The sequence below is a fragment of the Ctenocephalides felis genome, unplaced genomic scaffold (genome assembly GCF_003426905.1).
Source record: "Ctenocephalides felis isolate EL2017-DRISC unplaced genomic scaffold, ASM342690v1 CF-g0.4_SCAFFOLD_03571, whole genome shotgun sequence".
Lineage (NCBI taxonomy): Eukaryota > Metazoa > Arthropoda > Insecta > Siphonaptera > Pulicidae > Ctenocephalides > Ctenocephalides felis.
The window spans coordinates 26,364,988-26,385,408 of record NW_020539725.1 but is presented as its reverse complement, the minus strand read 5'-3'; the positions used below and the strand labels follow the sequence as shown (position 1 = coordinate 26,385,408).

The 20,421-nt window shown below is 28.9% G+C and overlaps 1 protein-coding gene across 1 annotated transcript; it reads right to left on the bottom strand.

Moving 5' to 3' along the window:
* Positions 1–1,463: 1,463 nt before the first annotated feature.
* On the bottom strand, positions 1,464–20,210 carry LOC113385240 (NF-kappa-B inhibitor cactus-like). The gene is made up of 7 exons (XM_026623073.1): positions 19,491–20,210; positions 14,879–15,056; positions 14,581–14,794; positions 2,973–3,061; positions 2,570–2,719; positions 2,288–2,371; positions 1,464–2,046 (listed from the first exon to the last, which is right to left on the bottom strand). Exons 1-7 carry the CDS (start codon positions 19,865–19,867, stop codon positions 1,975–1,977), a joined length of 1,164 nt encoding a protein of 387 aa, XP_026478858.1. The 5' UTR covers positions 19,868–20,210; the 3' UTR covers positions 1,464–1,974.
* Between the last annotated feature and the right edge of the window lie 211 nt (positions 20,211–20,421).

The following is a 20,421-nucleotide window of genomic DNA, read 5'->3' as shown; positions in this document are numbered from 1 at the left end:
TCAAATTTGATTTAAGCTAGTTTAGACAATTAGGCATTGTCAATTTGATATTCTTTAAATATACGTTTGACTTCCAACTTCATATTTGCTTAAAATTTATATTTTTGTTCTAGTTTATTGTTTATGACCTGTTACTTTAAATATTTATGAAGATTTAAGATTGATTATGGACTACTAAGTTTATGCTTTCATATTTTTCATTTGACTTATTTTTTTATGATAAACTTTAAGTATTGATAATGACTAGTACTAATAATTTTTTACGGGATTGAAGTGAGTGAAGAATGTTAATATTTTTGACATGTTTGAAATGAGTGCAGCTTTTATAATATTTTTGTTTCGAAAGTTTTTTAACTTCTTATATTCTTCAGATTTTCAAAAAAATTTATTAGATAAGTGTTTAGGATTACATCGAGTATTATTATTTGAATAACCATATTTTTTATAAACTATTCAAACACATTTATCAAGTGATTATATTCAAAAATATATGCATCGAGGGCTACTACAGAATAGTGTACAGTTCCCATAATGTCACGAGTCAAATTATATCCTGGAATTAGGAATAACGGCGGTTTAGCAAAATACAACTTAACTAAAAAATTAATATATTCACAAAAAACTTACTTGGAATTGTTAACTTAGTTAAGGTAGAAATTATTATGAAAAAATTTGTAAATTCAAGCACAAAAGCAAAAAGCTTAAATTTAGTATGCATCAATATTTCTGAGAATTCTTATGATATGAGAATGAATATAAAAAATTAAAATATGAACATGTTCTTATTATTTAGATATTTATATTGTGAATATTAATAATATGTTCTAAATGCATAATTTGTATACAGGATTAAATCACAGTTTTGATGTTATTACAACATTTATTCATAAATCCAATAACATTTAACGACATTATTTCTTACTTTAAACATTCTTACAGCAATATATTTCTTTAGATATTTCATTTGAAATATTTACTATTATGATTTGGTATTTACAATGATATGATAAATATACGGTACAAAAAATAGATTATTATTAGTTCACATCAAACTAAACAAACAATCTAGCTCGCAAAAATCACTGGCTTCAATTATAAATCACTTTTTCATGTATTGTGAAATTTTGTCATAAGTACACAAATTTTTATGAAGTATGCATTAAATTTATGGCTTAAATTATCATCCAGTGAGAGCATATTTCAGTTTGAATCATTTATTTTGTTTGATTGAAATTATTCTTCATGATATCAACTTATCCTAAATTTCAGTAATAAATAGAAACTATAATATAACTTTATGTATACAATTACAATCTAATATCCATTTTATTTTGTATTATTTGCAAAATATAGTAAAGAAACGCGTAATTTTTAATATAAAAATTACTGAACAAGCGACAGTCATCGATTTGTTTCTGCTATATTTTGTCAAATAACATTATTTTGACAAATAATGTTTTATTTAAGGCACATTATGTTTGTTATTCATCTTTTTCGTGTTAATAGCCATAAAGCTTAATTTTTAACTTTTGGAATTCCTAAATCTATATTACAAATATAATTTTTCTATCTATTTTAAATGATTAAAATATACATGCATGCATATGCAAGAATAGACACAGCAATAGTAGCAGAAATTATTTAAAAACTATAACAGTTATTTTTAGGATATTAGAACCTAAGATAAAAATATTGATCCATTGCACATGTGAATTTGTATTTCATTTCATTTGAAGATATAGATCAATTGATTTTATGAAATATCCTCTATCAGTTAATTATTCATTTCCGAATCCACATTTTCAATATTCACAATATTTTTATTATCAGTCTATGTCTTATTATTACTGGAGATATTTGAATATATATCGACATATATATTCTGTATACTCCAATTTTGTACAGTTTCTCTTAAATCTTATAAATTATAATATGTAATTTTATATTTATTTCCTAAATTCTTAAGGATCGAAATTATGCTACGTTGATTGCATTCGTTTGAAAATTATGGTTGTTGTATAATTTTTGTGTACTACTACTCGACATCTGTAAAGAAAAAAATAAAAATTAATATTAGTATTCAAATCGTGATCATAAAAACTTAATGGTTCAATTTCCTAAAAACAATAAAATCTAAGCGTTTTCAAAGTTATTATGAAAGTCTTTTGAAGTCAATTGCAAAATTATATTTTCTACTTTGTATGAAAAATTTAGATTCATATATCATTGAGTTATCTTTGATATATTTTTGACTAATATATATTTTGCAAAAATGTTAAATACATACCTCCTGGTCATCTGAATCTGAAAATTCATCATCTGAATGTTCTAGTGGTATAGCTCCTTTACTTTCTAGCATTGACATAATTTCCTGTGAACAAAGAAATTATATTAGTTACAGATTTTAAACTTTATATTAAGATAGTTTAACGTAAAAAATTTTAACTATAGAGTGCAAAACTATAGTGTGTATGATACTACTTTATTTATATACTATATTTTGTTATATGATACAATTATAGTAAATAGAAAAAACAAATTCTTTCTCTAATAAATTTTTGTGCCTTACCTTATCTGTAGCAAGCTGGTAGGCTGTTCTTCCTGCATATGTTTCAGTCTCAAGCTCTAATTTAGGGCATTCGTTTAATAAGAAAGCTACAAATGGTCTATCATTATTTTTTACTGCTTGATGGAGAATCGTACATCCAGATTTTCCTTCCTATAATAAGAATTATTCATTAGCTCCATGTACTTGTTTAACCTTTGTGTAATATCGATATGGTTCAAATATTGCTGATTGATCTAGTGCAATAAATTGAAATTTGATTTCACTCAATATATAGTTTTTGTAATATTATTGTTAGGCAATCTTCAATTAATTTGGGATATTGAAGTTATATCATGTTATTAAATAAGACTGGAATTAATGTCTTATTTAAAACTAAAATCTATAAAGTTAATAGGAAACTTACCCTTGCATTAATGTCAGCTCCATACCAAACCAGGTGACGAATGATATCAAAATGCCTATCCTTAGCAGCCATATGTATACAGACTTCGCCTGAAATTAAAAAAAAAACATGTTTAAAAAATATTTCAGATATTGACATAAGATTTACGTAAGATTGGATGGTGGAATTGGTGTAAGACTATTAGAGTATCAAAGTAAATAGTTAATGAATGTAAAATTGTTTCCATTGATGATCATCCTGATGTTAAATTGGAATTAAGCGGTTAGGCTTACAATATATATATATAACTTTATTGTTCAAATTATAATTAGTAAAACGTTGAGCTAAAAAGTTCCTTCTTATTGTTTTAAATTAAACGCACAGATTAACACATTTTATAGACGCCTTCATGGAAGTTCGTTAAATCATACTATTCAGAAGTATGATCTTGTAAATGTATAAGTGTAAATGATGTAATTTTGTATGTATCCCATCGTGTATTGGCTTAACCACCAGGAATTAGACACCATAAAAACGCATATATATATATATATATATATATATATATATATATACATGCTCACATATATTGTATTCATACAAAATGAAATATTCAAATTTCTCAACAAAAATACATAAATAATAGGGCGTTTTGCATAACAGGTTTTAGTAGTATGCTGTCATTTTTTATAGATCGCAAATACCAATTTCATTACTATCTAGGAGAGCAATGAGATGATTCACTATTGTTTAGCGTTAGTTTTTTGCCGTTTACATATAAGGGGAAGTGCTAATGATGATGTTTTTTAGTTTAAATAATTTTCCGTATAAACAGATGAATCAATTCCACATGGGATATGCTGATAAATATTTTCAACTGATATTGAAATAAATTATTTATTTACAACCAGTTGTTTATAAGCGTGTTTTAAATTATGGCAAGCTCCTCATCTTAAGATTGAACTATGATTTTTATAGGTACTAAATACTATTTTTCTTATTTACTTAGTTTGTAGCAATGGAATATTTTTGTTTGTTTTATTTTACGTAGCAAACTATACAATAACTACTTTACACTTTTACATTACATTTTATACTTTTTACATTACATTTTACGATTTCTTATTTTTAACCGATAAAGCATAAATATTGTCATGGCCAGATTTTACCGTATTTATGTTTCTCGTATATAACTTTTACTTAAATTACTATGAAAGAGTTGAAATTATTAACATACAAATGTAGTTTCAAATGGGTAATAGTTTCCAAGTTTCTTATTGCATGATCCATGTCCTACTTTTTTATCAGTTTAGTCAATTAAAAATGATGATCAATTGAACACCTCTGAACCAAAGTACGTATTAAAACGTCTATGAGTAATGTTGGATTTTTTACCATCACTAGTATTATTGTTATGACGCATGTAGAAATAATATCGTATAATTGTTTACAATATTATCTTTAAATAACAAAATACAATAACTTTACATATTTCAAAAATCAAAACATGAGAGGTCTAAATTTGAACTTTCACAAACTTAAAGCTCATTCAATAAGACTCTTGTGATCTTAGGATATTTCTGAGCAGAGCACCGCATAGCAACACCGCTTAACAAAATAATTCAATGGAACATCTAATAAAATTTTCCAATATTTATGATTAAAGCAAATGTACGATCAGATATCTCCCTCATGAGTATTTATTTACGCGAGTTATGTTTGCTCAAAATTTCATATCGTCTAATTGCGATTCGAGAGAATCGAGATACGACCAAGTGTCCACAACATTATCTATATACAATTTGATTAATTAAACACATATCTAGGTAAATATTGAAAATAAAACAATATTATTAGAGAGCAGGGACAAAATAGCCTTGTGGAAAACCCAAGCCGATTGATACAATAAAACTAATCGTTTTGCGCCGTGGCGACACCTGTATTTTCGCCATGTTTTCCTTTATCTGAAGGACACCACGTAGCTGATAAGGACTTTGTCACATTATTTTAAATAATGCATTATTCATAAAATAACTAGAATGAGGTGATATGTTGTCTACTTGCGTCTATTTCGACCTCTGTAATAATTGCTCTTGTCGTTACCTGGATCCAAAATAAATGAGCCGATAACAAAAGAACTTGTTTTTGTAGAACGGTTACATCAAATTACTGAATGTCCTCTAAAACACGAAGTAACCAAATAAACGCAATAAAACAACTTTAAATAAATAAATAATGTAATAAAAAACTTTACACCATATATAAAGCGTCATAAATTTTAAAAAAAATCTAAGAGGTACATTATATGGTACTAACATCTACACATCCCAAATGACGAAATTGTTAATTATAAATTTGATTATAAAAGAATGAATTGTATTATTCTAACTTAGGAAAAATACTCAACACAATTTATTTCTGTTAGTCATTATGGTTCATTGTGGCAAACGAATACACCATGAAATTATTTTTGGAAAACCCGACAACGTGCTGATAAATAATGTACGCATTGTTTGAAGTACCACGGAGAAACTTTATTGCCTTTTATCTAACGATGCCAATCGGTAATTTATTATTACTGGCTATTTCGAAATCTTTTATACTCTTTATTGGTAAAAAAATATAATATGTAAGTCTTAATAAAAAAGTGTGTCATTTTTCATGTACGTCTATGACATCATCTAATTAAACTTTTACTTTTAAATTAATTGTCTACTTTTTTGCAAATGATTAATTGAGGCATGGGAACAAACTGTTGTGGAGATAGGTGCAACTTTAATTATTGTCTGAATAACAATTAAAAGGAAATATGCTATTTAAAACAGTACTGAAACTAGAATAAGCTGGTATTCATATTCAAACTTTAATGTGAATTATTTTAATTGAATTGAATTAATTAATGAGAATTTAATATTTAAATGAAAACTAAAAATGAAAGAAAATAATAACGAATTCAGAAAAAAATATATAAAATTATTTAAAACTGGGCCACGACCCAAAATATTTGACAGAGGTAAAACATTTCGGTACAAGAAAAATATGACATGCATAAAATTAGCTGTTTCATATTTTACAGCGATTATTGGACCAATTCTGCTGTAAAATAGACCAATGTTATGACAAGGCTATGTTACTTTTTTGCATTGTTCATATAAAATGGTACTGAAATCTTTAAAAATACTATCTATTTGCTGTGGAATCAGGCGTTTTACACATAAAATGCAACTTCTCACATATATTATGTGAAAAGTTCCATTTTTATGACACATCAGAAAGATGCACTTATGATAAGATTCTTTTTTCTAACGTTGGTGAGTTTTATAAGTTAGGTTTTCTATTTGAAACGCCTGACTGCACACCAACCACATGCCATTTTTACAGTTTTTAGTACCATTTTATATGAAAAACGCAAAAACGTAACACAGTCTTGCCATAACATTGGTCTCTTTCACTGCACAGTTGAATTGGCCCATATATTATACATAACTTTGATAACTAGCAACAATTAATGATCAATTTATAAAGTTCCTATATAATATAATAAGGAAAGAGAGATTGCTAGCAAAATACACAACGAAAACATTTTGATTAGAAATTAATAGACACATACAACAGAGTATGTTCTAAGAATATAAGTCATATTCTTACATGCAACGTTGGGTATCTACTAATTTCTAATCAAAATGTATTCCTTGTGTATTTTGCTAGAAATCTCTGTTTAAAATAAATATTATAAAATTCGATGGATAGACAAAAAACAACTTATTAATTATAAAATCGAACGTGCAAATAAAAATATAATTGTACCGTTTTATTCGCCCCAGACAACACGTGTTCATAACCGTAAAGCACTCATTCATTTACTGCGAAATTATTAATCATATATATGTAATGGCAACATTTGAAAGATTTTCGTAGAAGTCGGTCAATGTCAAGCGCACAAAGTTAAGGCCTGTGGTCATTTACTTCCGATCTTCAATAAATACAAATTGTTCACTCGAACTAAAAAAATTACTGTGGTTTCAAATCAACTCCAAAATTCGTAAAATAGCAAAACTTATAAAAAAACGTTCGGCAATTCCGTCTATCCGCAACTCTATTTTTTTGCTATGTATGACTTTTACATAGACGGGTTTAACCGAAACTACCGCTTTGATTTCAGTCATTTTAAATCGTGATTTTGCATTTTATTGATTATAAAAGAATTTTGACAATTAGACTTATGACTTGCGTTTTGTAAGTGAAAGGAAACCAGTAAGCATGTATCAGTATCAAATGAAATTACAACTTTAATTAGTTTTTTTCGACGCTATAAAATTATAATAAAATGAATGACAGAGTTCAATACTCAAAAAGTAGAATTACAATTATAATCATTGTCAATTTATTGTTCAGATCTTTATGACAAAACTATAATTTTCCTACTTGAATAGGTTGATATTGAATACTAATCAACAATTCTAATTTCACAAAATGCAATCATTTCTTTGGTCACAAAGATTATCAAAAAAATGTTGATCCGAAGGATGCTGTGATTAATTATTAGATATATCGAATGAAGAATAAGTTTTAGCTTGGTTTTATATAAATTTTCAATATATAGAAAATTTATTCAATGAATTTCAACAATTATTGTACAGAATCGTCATAAGTTGCTATATTTATTATTTTATGTATTCAAGTTAAGGATTTTACAGAAATGCATTCCAACAAACTCAATTTCAACGGTTATTTCATTTATGAAGAATTCGTTACAATTCTAAGATTTTTGTACTAATATATTTGCGGAACAAAGAAAACCCGCGACCGCAACCACAATTTGCAGTAAATTTCTGATGAATTACATCAACAAATAGAAATAAGCTCAGGCCTATAATTGTTCATAGTTATGTGTTTATTGAAATCATCATCGATTACTTTAATAATTTAAATTGTGATAGAAAATAATAGCGAAATTGTTGTGAAGAACAAACATAATTTTTAAACTTCCCGGTTTTTATGAAATACAGTAAAATTTTCTGGTAGAGCTCGTCTATATTTGTGATAACATATTTGGGAAAATATTAATTACTCTATAATTGTCTGATATTGGAGTTTTTTTAGCATAGCATGGAGACGTAATAGTGGAAGTTTTAGCATAGAGCTAAGATAACTAATTATCGGTAATGATAGGTGTGATCATAGTGTGATAAAAAGACCACTTGTAGATATCAAAATGGCACTCAAACAATAATTTGTTTTTTTTTTAATTATTCTCTAATGCGGATATACAGAATCATACGATATTGATTTAGTTCGGGGAAATTTATGATTACAAATAGATATAAAGTTTAAGTTGATCAGTAGATAAATTGATAATTATTTGCTATTAGTTATCAAACATGTTGAAAATAAATGAGATACTATCAGACTGCACGTTGAGTATATGAAAAATTTTATCCGAAAGATATGCCTATAGCTTCTATCAAATTCTCACAAATTATAAAGCAAAGATATTTTGAATTGTTGCTAGTACAGTGTTATGTATAATAATATTTATAATTTTTTGAAAATTATTACCAATTTTTTAGATGTTAGTTTTCTTATAAGTACATCTTGGAGTCTTTGAGCATATAATATATAAAGTTATATCATAGCACCTGCATTTGTAGGTTTATACAAAACTGTATATACATATTATATGTATATATTATATTACATGTGTGAATTTTTGAATTGTGTACATTTGCTTGTATTATATTGCTCTTCGTCTTGTGCCGGGAATTCCGCGGGTTTTTCTGACAATATATTTAAAAAAACTGTTCATACTTGTATTACGTGTTTGTGTGCATTGTGATGATAGTATAATGAATATTGTGCAATCTGTTCCATTTGCCGAACATATGTTCCATGCATCCAAATATGTATTGAAGAGAATATTAGCACCAGCTTGTATTTAAAATACTTAGTAAACGCTAAAAAAATTGACGATTTATTTGTATATTTATTAAAACCAGTGATGTAAAACGGTTATTTTCAATTTCATAAGAAAATTAGAGATGCATCGCATAATTGAGTCGAATGAACTCTATTTAGAAGTCAGTAAAATTTTATTGAATATATAATCGCTCAGCAATATGGTAAATAGTGATTTCCATCTAAGTTCCCTTTAAGGGTTAATAATAATAATTGTCTTTGTTATAATAAGTTCTCTTCTAATCAAATCTGCAAATATCATAAGGAATGAAGAATGCAATAATAAATTAATCTTCTTAGAATTCTAATATAATTTTTGAAAAAGTATTACGAAGATGCACTCAGGCTAATAATCGGATTATAATAAACATCCTTTTAGAACAGGTATTAAAGTTTTAAGGGACCAAAGAGTGTATTATGAAATAAAATCATTTGTAAGGCGCCACGATGTCTGAGCCTTTTATAATAGTCAACAATATAGATATATACATAGTACCATATATAATCAGTAGTTTTTGTATACTTCTTGTGAAGAAAATTTTGAGTGAAAACTTATATATATAAATATATATATATATATATATATATATATATATATATATATTCTAAAAAAAATCATAGAATTTATTTAACCTAAACTTTACTATAATTAATTCACTCAATTAACGAATGCATTAAATTAAAACTGAATATCAAATCGAACCAGATTAATAACAAAAAAAAATCAAAAGAAAGTTATATGCAGATTAATCAAAATCAGAATAAATTTAATTTATTTAAACTAGGCCACGGCTTCAACACAAAATCCAAAATATTTGTCGCAGACAAACATTCCGGGACATCTTATTGTAATCTTCGGCGAATATGAGACATCTTGGCAATAATCTCGTCTCGACTTTTATACTCATTTACTACAAGAAATCATGTGACAGTGATTACGTGCACATGTAATTGAAATTTTGGCAACTTTTTCATATACACATCGCTAATAAATTTATGTTTATGCACTGTGTCTAGTCATAGAGCTAGCCAATGCCTGAACGCCTTACCAAATGCGGTCACGAAAACGGGAAAAGCTATTTTCCGCCAATGTTTATTTTGAGAGTAGCCGGTTTTATTTTCGTAGAGGAATGCGCCTTGGCGCTTTTTGAGATGGTAGGGTTGATCAAAATGATAAAAAAAGGAATTGGTTCAAAATTACTTAAGTTTATTGGCCCAGTCTTTCAAAAGCGTTAAACGGCAACGATATTTAGGGTAATTCTAAATAGTTCTCGTAATGTATTTTTATGTCACTATAACACAAGTGTAGTGTATTATTAAAATTTAATTATTACTGCAGAGACTTAAAAATCTTACAATAATTTGGCATGAAGCATCATAATTTCAAATCTGCATAATCTTGTTTATATTGTATTTATTTACCACAAGGTGCAATTATTAAAATAATTGTAATAATATTATTTTGAATTTTACAAAATCAATTTTAAATTTATAAACGATTCGTTTATCAAACATTACGTCTGAGATTTTATCACCGAAATCTAACAAGATTTCAGATTTTTTCTCCATAAACTGTTGACCTCTACAATTTTATTTCAGGCGCACATCAGTGACCCTCGACTCATTTGCGTCATAGTTTACGTGTAACCATAATTTATTACAATATTATTTACTTTTCTGAATATTTTTATCTGAAATGAGTGCACGATGCCAGATTTCAAAAGAGAAGCGTTCAACACGTCCAGCAAGATTTGTATTTACAAACTTATATATAACGTCAAAAGCGACTACAAAGTAGTAAAAGCTGGACCACCGATGGTACAGACGTCATACATATAGGAGAAGAAGAGATTTTTTAGACTATTTCCGTCACTTGGTTTTTTGTATGTGTTGAATGCTTTCAATACTAACGACGTTTTAAAATTCCCTAGAAGTCTTATGAGCATCTGGTTTTCCACCGTCATACTTAATGCGATGACTTCATATTATATTTAGTTGCGACAAATGGTTATTTCTGATTTCTATTTCTTCTAAATAAAAAATACATCTCAGGAAAACACAGAACGTTCTTTCTGCCTAAAGCACAATTATATTATAATATCTTCAATATAAATAAATTTAGCATAAAACTTTTTTAAATAGATGCATTAAGGTGCACAACTAGTGTAACCGCCTTAAAGAGGTGATGTTTGGGAATTTATATTAAAAAAAAAATACTATATCAATCATATCAAAATTTCAAGAATATATTTACACAGTTTTAAGAATACATAGTAAAACTTTTGAAGAAAAAAATTAAATATTTTTTAAGTTATCATCGATCTCCAACGGCGCGCAAAAAAGGGCCTTTACTGCTGCAGTAATTCCGGCCTTCTACGTGGATGAAATATAAAAAAAACTCTCGTTAAACTAGATAATATTGTCTGTAAAATGACCTACGATAAAAAAAAATAATTAAAAATTGACAAAATTGCGGCGTTTTAAAAAAAAGTCGAATTTTACCTAAAATTTTGGTCGTTTTTGGACTGCCAAAATTCGATTTTTGATCCGATCAAAAAATCGATAGTTCATTTTACGGAGAAATATATATAGAACATGTAAAAAAAAATCGATAGTGATCGGATCATTTGTTTTTGAGTAATCACTGCAGCAAATTCGGTAAATGCAGTTTCGAGAAAAACGCGTGTAAAGATAAAATGATCGTTATACTATATACTATATATACTCTTTAAATGGCTGTGACTCAAAAACTATTTCAGATATCAATTTAAAATTTTGGTATGTTATTTTTAAAGGTATAGACTATCGAAATATGGTAAAATTGAAAATTCGATTTTTTAAAAATTTCACACTAATTGTGCTCCTTAATCTGGTATAACAAGTAACAAAATTCTACTTTGGCAAGCTAGCATCTCAAATATTATCTAGAAAAAACTAATTATAAATTTACCATCAAGCCTACAAATGATGTAAAAATTGCTAAACTGATATATTATTAATCGGAGTTTCATCAAATTAAATTAATTAGAATGAATTATTCATTACAACTAACCATGACACTGTATGTCCTCGACATTTTATTCTAAAATACACACCTTCATCGTATAAAATTTAGAATAGTCACTTTATTTCTAGTTGTCCGGTTTGAAAACGCAATTATATTTTTGTGCCGGAGTGTATTTTAAGGCATGGTATTCCCCAAATGACGCGATGTCTACAGAAACAGACTTCGAATAACTTTGCTTGGTATGCGACGGTCTGCGCCCATCAGTACAGACTGGGCTATAAATACCATTTGGCTTCAAATAACTTACAGACGATTCATAAATGTAATATCCTTTGTATTGCACACGTTTAATGCACGTGTAGAAATTACTAGACTCGAAATAGTAAAAGATGCTGGCATAAATGTTATGCCGGAACCTACAAATGAGGAAAATATTCCCCAAATTGATGGCAAACGCTGGAATCTGAAACATCATGGTTTCAGATTCAGGTAGACCTATGTCCTACAACTTGAAATAATGGTAAATACTTTTACTTAAATTATGATTTGATTGTCTGCGATCAGGCTGGTTTCTCAAAAACTGAAATATAGCTTGAATTCATACATAAAATACTTGGACGATGATCTGTTCCAGTAGCGTGTTCATCACCATGTAGAACAGCATAATTTTCAGTCATTTACTCCATCAAATATTAAATTATAGCAACGGTACTAATTATTGAATCATATTAACTATTACAATGTAATCAATCTATATCAATCACGAATACTAGTACTCGTTTGATTATAATAAATTGCAATGACATCAATTTGCATAGCAAATAAGCGGACGCGCAATTCGAATATAGAAAAACCAACTTGCACACGTGCTCATTTTATTGTGATCAGAATTTGCAAATGCTCATTAGTTTCTTTGAATAATTAATAGCAAAACAAAAAGCGCATCATCGCGTTTTCTGTACTCATCATATTAATGGTAATGAGAGTAATGTAAATAAGAGAATGTGAAAGTTCTGGAGAATTCCAGTGGCGTATTAAGTCATTCGGTAATCCCAACCTTAAACAATTTTAAATTATTACTACGGCCTTGAAATACTAATGCGATGTACTATTCTAGATTGGTAGTGTATAACGTTATTTTTTCTTCAAAGTGAATTATACGCAAAATACCTGTATTAATTACTGGCGATTGGGAATTTCACAATGGGCATCGAAAATCGGATTCCAAATGATAAACCATAAATGTTTTGATAATTAGATAAAACAGTTAGCTGCAAACTATTAAAAAACATCTTCAATAGAAACCATGAAGACTGTAGCATCTTTCATATGAGCTTTGAAATTTCATAGGTCTGAAATTTTAAATTAAGTAGGTCAAGAAAAACTCGAGTACCTATTACAACCTGCTACGGAGTAAATGCTTCTACAAAGTATGTAAATATCCCAACCTTGTAAATAAAAAACTATACAAAAGTGCGAATAATTTACTCCAAGTACAGTAGCTGTGCCAAGGAAAGTTAGTCTGTCTAGAATGCCGTCTATACAAATGCATGTGTCAAATAGAAAACCTATATTTGCTTTCGTTTTGTGAGAATCTTGAATGTTGGAAGCCAAGAAAACATCTGTCCTGAATTTATTTGATCTATTTATGTCGCGCTAATTTTATAAGTTTTCCGGCTGAATAATTTCTTTTCTATGTTTCATTTGCTTGATTTAAATGCATCGTTGTTTTATGCATGACCCAATTATAACAATGCCCAAAGCTTTGATCTTGCAAATTGAAATGATCATAGAAATAATTAGTATGAATAACAAAAGTAAATTACAAAACATTATTGCAAATGTGTTTTTATCAATACGTTTGTAATTCAAGAGCAATCAATAAAATTAATTTATAAATTTTAGGTTCAAACTCATACGCAGCTCCTGGATATTTAGAAATTTCTTGACAAAGTTGACTTACAGTTTAGATGCCCTAGGACTCAAACGAACTATTGGCAACTTCTGATGGTAATCAGGTCAGTTCATGCACATTGGCATTTCTTTTATTTTATAATAAAGTAAGTTATTAAAATAAGACAAATGAATTGAAATATTGAATATTTCTCACATCATTAACACTTCAAGTCACTTATATCAGATAAATGATATAGTTACTACAGAAAACGTTTATTGTATTCCAATTTGATGATTAATAATCATTAGGGTTCAAACCAATATTTTTTAGTTTATCACTATAGTATATTTAGAATCAAAGCAAGTAAGTGTGCAAAATACATTTTCATGAAATTAAATACATTGGATAACGAGTGATGTTCTATAAACTACGCTCGCTAGGTTTTACGACTGCGCTAAAATATTTTATAACTTTAGATAACAAATTAGATTCGAGCAAAAGTTTTTTTCCGTTAATAGAACTGTGTTTATTGTAAGCTTTAAGCAACATAGAAAGACCAACTCACTAATGAACACACTTATACGAGACGAATGTATTCGACATCCATAAAATAAGAAACCGTTTTATAATCTTTGGAAAAACCATGAATGAGAGACTCAAGTGATAATATATGATATGCGCAGTAAAACGTTCCAGATGCGATATTTTGAAATAATATAAAGGAGCTACACAAATTTTCGTTCGCAAATGTCTTTGAAACTATCACTTACCGTCGTAGTTCCATTGTTCGAAATCTGGCGGCAAAAGCGGGCATTTTGGCGGGCAAGTGTCTGGATGACGGTGTCCACTTTCAAAGAAAAGCTGCTGAGCTTGCTCCCATTCTGTTTCCTGGATTGGTGATGTTATGGCTTGCACACAATCCATATACCCTAGACGTGTAGCCAGATGTAATGGGGTATTTCCGTATCTATCTTGTACTGTCACCTAAAAATTAAATTTGAAAAATCAATGAAAATTGATAATAACGAAAATTGTCAGTAAAATGTATGTATATAGTAAGTAACTTACATCCGCTCCAGCGATCAGGAGCAACCTGACGATTTCAGCTTGCCTGAAGATTATTGCGTAATGTAATGGAGCCCTGACACTGTCATTTCTGATATCCAGCAAACAGGGATGAGGAGCCATTGCAATCACTGCTTTGCACGCCTCTGTCATACGAGCCAATATTGACAAATGCAATTGCCTGTTGATTAAATTAATTGAATTAATAATTGATTTATAAGTCATTTTCTATACCTATCATGTTCCAAAAAATTCTACCACGGATTTTTATTATCAAAGTTGAAATTAATTATATAGACATCTTTCAATACAATCCCGTTTCTCCGAAAATAGAATAAGCATGTTATATAGATATTGCTATTAATATTGCTATTAATTCTACATTATACTATAATAATAGAGATTTATTTATTGTCAATCAAAAGCCATTTAAATATTAATTGCATATTCCATTATCACATAGGCACCTGTTAGAAAGGTACACCTGTTTAGGTAGCAGCGAGACAATATACCTAGAAAATTATATTTAAATCATAAATAAGCATCAAAAACCTTCCTATAGATATGAAAAAAATGTATGGGACTAACAAGTACCTCTTTTCAAATAATTAAAATCCAATCTCTAAATAAGTATTGTACAATACAATGACTCTATATAATTTACTCTAATTTTTGAAGAAGGTATAAGTTATTCGAAAATGAAAAAATCGAAAATGAAAACTTTTATATATCTTTACGTTTCAAACGTTTCTGAATATTTTGGCATAACTTAGAAAAAATGGATGTATGTGTGTGTGTGTGCGGATACAAATTTTCGTCGACGATTTCGGGAACACCGATCAACTGATTTGAATAATTCAAAAAACATTCGATTCGTATTGATAAGGAGACGTGCTGATTAGTTTTTGGCGAAGGCAGGTCTAGCCGTTCCGAAGATACGGGGCAAAAAGTGCCAAAAATGGTAACTCAGTTTTTAAGAGAACGGAGCGTCCGATTTTAATAATTCAAAAAACATTTTACTTGTATTGACAAGATGAGGAATTGATAAAATTTTTATGAAAGCAGGTCTAGCGGTTTCGGAGATCTAATGAAAAAAGTAAAAATAAAAGCCATTTGCGGGTCAAAAATGATCATTAGACATATGCACATCAAATTATCAGATATTTTATAGAGATTTCAATAATAAGTATAAATTTTGTTTACATTCCTATCGGTTCCGTACCAATGTTTATCTGTTAGACGGCGATGCCATGCGCCCCACTAGTTTGCTAATGAAATCTCGAAATGAAATTCTTCTTAAACTGTTCTTTGTTCCGAAAAAAATGCATGTGACTAAATACAACTAAAAAATTAGTTGATTACCGTGAACTTGAACACTTACATCCGCTAATACGTATACTCATGTTTATAAGAATGATGATTTGCTTGATGATCAGATTAATTTGGACATGCGAAATACCGTTTGAAGTTCGGTCATGGATTTCCATGACTAAATTTCATCATAAAACTAGCGAACGCTGAAAACCCATCTTTTGAAATATTAAAGTGATAAACGAATCAAATTGCCTGATAGCATAGATAATTGATAACCATTATGTAATAATAACTTGTGAAAATTGTGATGTAATAATAAACCTTATAAAATCTGTAGAAGTAAAAGCACATGTAGTGCATCCTTGAAGAAACTGCATCGTATTGATCTGTATATATGCGAAATAAAATAAAAAAGTCCATATTGGTTAATAAGTTATTTTTAGGCTCTTAAATATGTAATAGTGGCGTGTGTTCTTTATATAGAATCTCGAAGACAATAAAATACTTAATTTATTAGGGTTAAAATTTTATTACTCGCTGATCAAATCAGAAGTATTTTTAGACACCAAGATGAGATGATCTCGCGGCTAAAAAGATTCCGATATAGGAATTTGTATACGTAAATCCTTAATAAGGCAATCACAGTTATTTTTAGAACCAAAAACATATCGCGCCATTATTTCATATCAAGTCTTCTTCCAAATCATTTTCTTGAAAAACAGGTGTTTTGGTACCTGTCCAGGTATAAAGTCTGGCATTCAAATGGCCAGAAAAATACAGGTACAACAGGTGTTGAAAATACTTTTAATATTGTAGTGACAAGGGCACTAAGTACGCCCTTTTTGAGAATTTCGGAAAAATTCGAAAGTGCGCGTGCAGAAGACGAGTTCGCCCACACAAAAGGGACAAGAAACTTTAGAAGTCTAGAAGGATGTGTAAATTCAACTATTAAATTTTAATTTTAAATCAGTTCTTTGCAAAATTCCATTAGGAAATTTTTACGATTTAATCAAAATCTTAGCCCATTAAATTTATAATTTTAAACTGGATTTTTCCGCCGAATTTAATTCAGCGGCGCCCAAATGTAATTATGCAAGTCATTCTATGATGAATAAACACTTCAGCGCACTAATTAGGAATACGTTTTTTGTTCTTATTATGTAGGACTTTGACTTCCAAGATTTATGAACATAAATTTTGGGGATCCCCAATAATATTTAATAGAAAACTTGTTTCTCGAGATTTTTTATTCTGCCGCGCATAAATGAATTAAATCTACGATATACGCAAAAAACCAAGAATTGGAGATGAGCAAAGTTCCGAGAACTATTTGCTAATAGGTAAATTCATGAATGTGGTGACATTAAATAGTGGCTATTAAAGACCTGGTTACTATTTATATATTTAATCCATGATATGATTGAAAGGCAGTAGAATCAAATTTAACATATGTGTAAAATCGCCATTCAAATTTGATAAGGACTAAAGTATGTGAAACTAAATTTAGGAATTTCGTTCTAATTCATTGGGGTACGAGCATATGAAGTTTCGGACAACAAATATATAAATTTATAAATTATATCGCTGATTTCTTTAACTGCATTAGATTCTATTGTTCAAGTCAAAACTACAACTTTTCTCTTTTATTTGGGCTCATTATATTTCTCTTTCGTAATATGTATCGTTGCTCAAAGACCGACAAGAACTTTTTTTGTTCAACATGTATTCAACTCAATTATTGTTAGGTTAGGTCTTGGCAAAATGAATTCGTTCGTGTGTCCAAGGTTCGCTACATTATTCCGTTTCCTGTGACGAATAAAATTTAGCAATATTATTAACGAAAACCTGTTATAGACATTATAAAAAGTCGTAACAAATGAATTCACAATGTTGACCAGAAGTTAAATAGAAGATTCCGAGTATATACAGGTTTTAATGGCCTGAGCCATTTATTTTGAGAGATTTCATGTGATCGGAAAAATTATTTAATTCCAATTTCTTATAACTAAAATCTGATACGTACAAAGTAGTACGAAAAATTTTAGTCTTAAATATGGAGAACTGAAGGTATTTATTTGCTTTAAATCAGTGATTCCCCCCCATATGTACTTCCGAGTCCATACCAACATTCAGGGGGTCCACGTCAGCAAAAAAAAATTCGGGGTCCACAAAATTAAAATAGGGTCCACGATAGTTTATCTCTATTTACTCATATTATACTATCTATAATAAAAATATAATAAAATTTAAAAAGTCATATATAATATTTATAAACAGAACAAAAGAGTAGCAAGGAGTTGTAAGATGAAACCTTACAAGATTGTTGCGAAATGTTGAAATTAAACATTTAGTGTAATTTACTTCATTTTTTGTTGTCATTTTAATTTAAATTAATAAATGTATACAGGTAACATGTATTTTTTACTTCAAACATTTAAAAGTAAATTTTAGTACAGTTAAAAATTTATTTAGAAAATCGATATAGGGTAAATAGAGGGTCCATGGTAAAGCGCAAGGGGTCCTTGATACAAAAATGTTTGGGAACCTATGATTTAAATTAATCATATTAAAAACAATGTACAAAACTACTCGATTAACGATCGATTAGTACGAATATTAATAATTAAGTATTTTGATATGTACCTCAATAACAAAATTCAGTATTTATAATATTGACTTCTTCAAAATATATTTCAAATCGATAAAAAATAAAATAAGAATTCAGCAAAAACCCGCATAAGTGTTGACAAATCTTATAGCCCGAAGGACAAACATTTGAAATATTTCTATAAACAAAGATAAAAAAAATGACATAAAATACCCATAAAATTTACCCAAATAAATTAGTTACGTAAGTAGAAATACGATTAAAATAAAACGTCTTATTTTATTTCATCAACAGTTTCGTTGAGTGTGAAGTTAAATTCAAAATTCAAAAACAAATTTATAAGAGTAAAGTAAAGTGTTAATAATAACGTTATAGCAATTATATTTTTGAAAATTAACGACAATTATGAACATTGTTGTATTGAATGAAGCAAAATAATAACATTGACATAAAAATACATAAACAAATAATGACTAATTTACTATTGATATTCGTTTGGTATAATTCAATGGAACAGAACCATATCAAAGCTGATATCTATTGAAAAAGCGGATTTATGTATGATGATGGATTAGTGAATGAAAGTTAGCAAAATGGATTGAAATATAACTAATAGAATAAACATTTTAAAATATAAATAGGAATGCTAAGTTAAATATAATCAAAGCTGTCAAAATTATCAATTATACTCACGTGTTGCCATCTTCATCCTGTTGGTAGTATATCTCCCAGGGTGCTTTTTCCTCATCTGTCACAATGACAGATGGCTCCTGAACTGATGATTTAGTTTCGGAATCTCTGCATTTTAATTTGTCAAAATCATTTAAATCTGTACTAGCACCCTTAAGACTCAAATTCGAAAAGGTCTCCCCAAGCCTGATATCATCGATTATCCCACTGTCCAGTCTCATCTGGTTGGATTGTTCGATAGAAGAATCACAAATATCATCAGATGATACTAAATTGCCGGATAAAAAGCCGGAGTCATTATGTTGATTGGCGGTGCTTTCTTCGACCTTGGTTTGGTTGTCGGAGGAAGATAAATCCACGTCTTGTTTTGAGAAAGACATTTTGTTTTTATTATTTATTTGTTACAAGTAAGTTACAAATCAACACTAAAAATATGTTATGTCCCCTCACTGATAACTAACATATAACACACGCCACGGATAAAATACTAAAAGTGTTCTCTACTTCGCATGAGTTTATTGTAGCACGAAAATGGCTGCTTCCACGACCGTAAGATTAAATTACAAAACTAAACTTATTCAAAAGAGTGTCTTAATAAATACATAGCGCACTATTGAACTTATTATTATTATTATGCAATTAGCTGTCCCAGAAACAAATTTATTCGACTCTAGAATGTTATAATTACAAACGTTCTCAAGCGACTGAATTCACTTTGATACTGACGGCTGTTGGCTGCGCTGTCGTCGTATTGCGGTTCGCGAGACAAGCGCGCAGCTTGCATTCGTGCGCCTTCGGGCAGTTTCGGGTTTTTGAGAATGGATTCATGCGTCACATGGATCGAATTTTAGCAAGCGTTTTATAATTATTGGTGATCATTAATATTTAAACAAAATTAGACAAAGTAAGTAAACAATGATATTTTCTTATATTG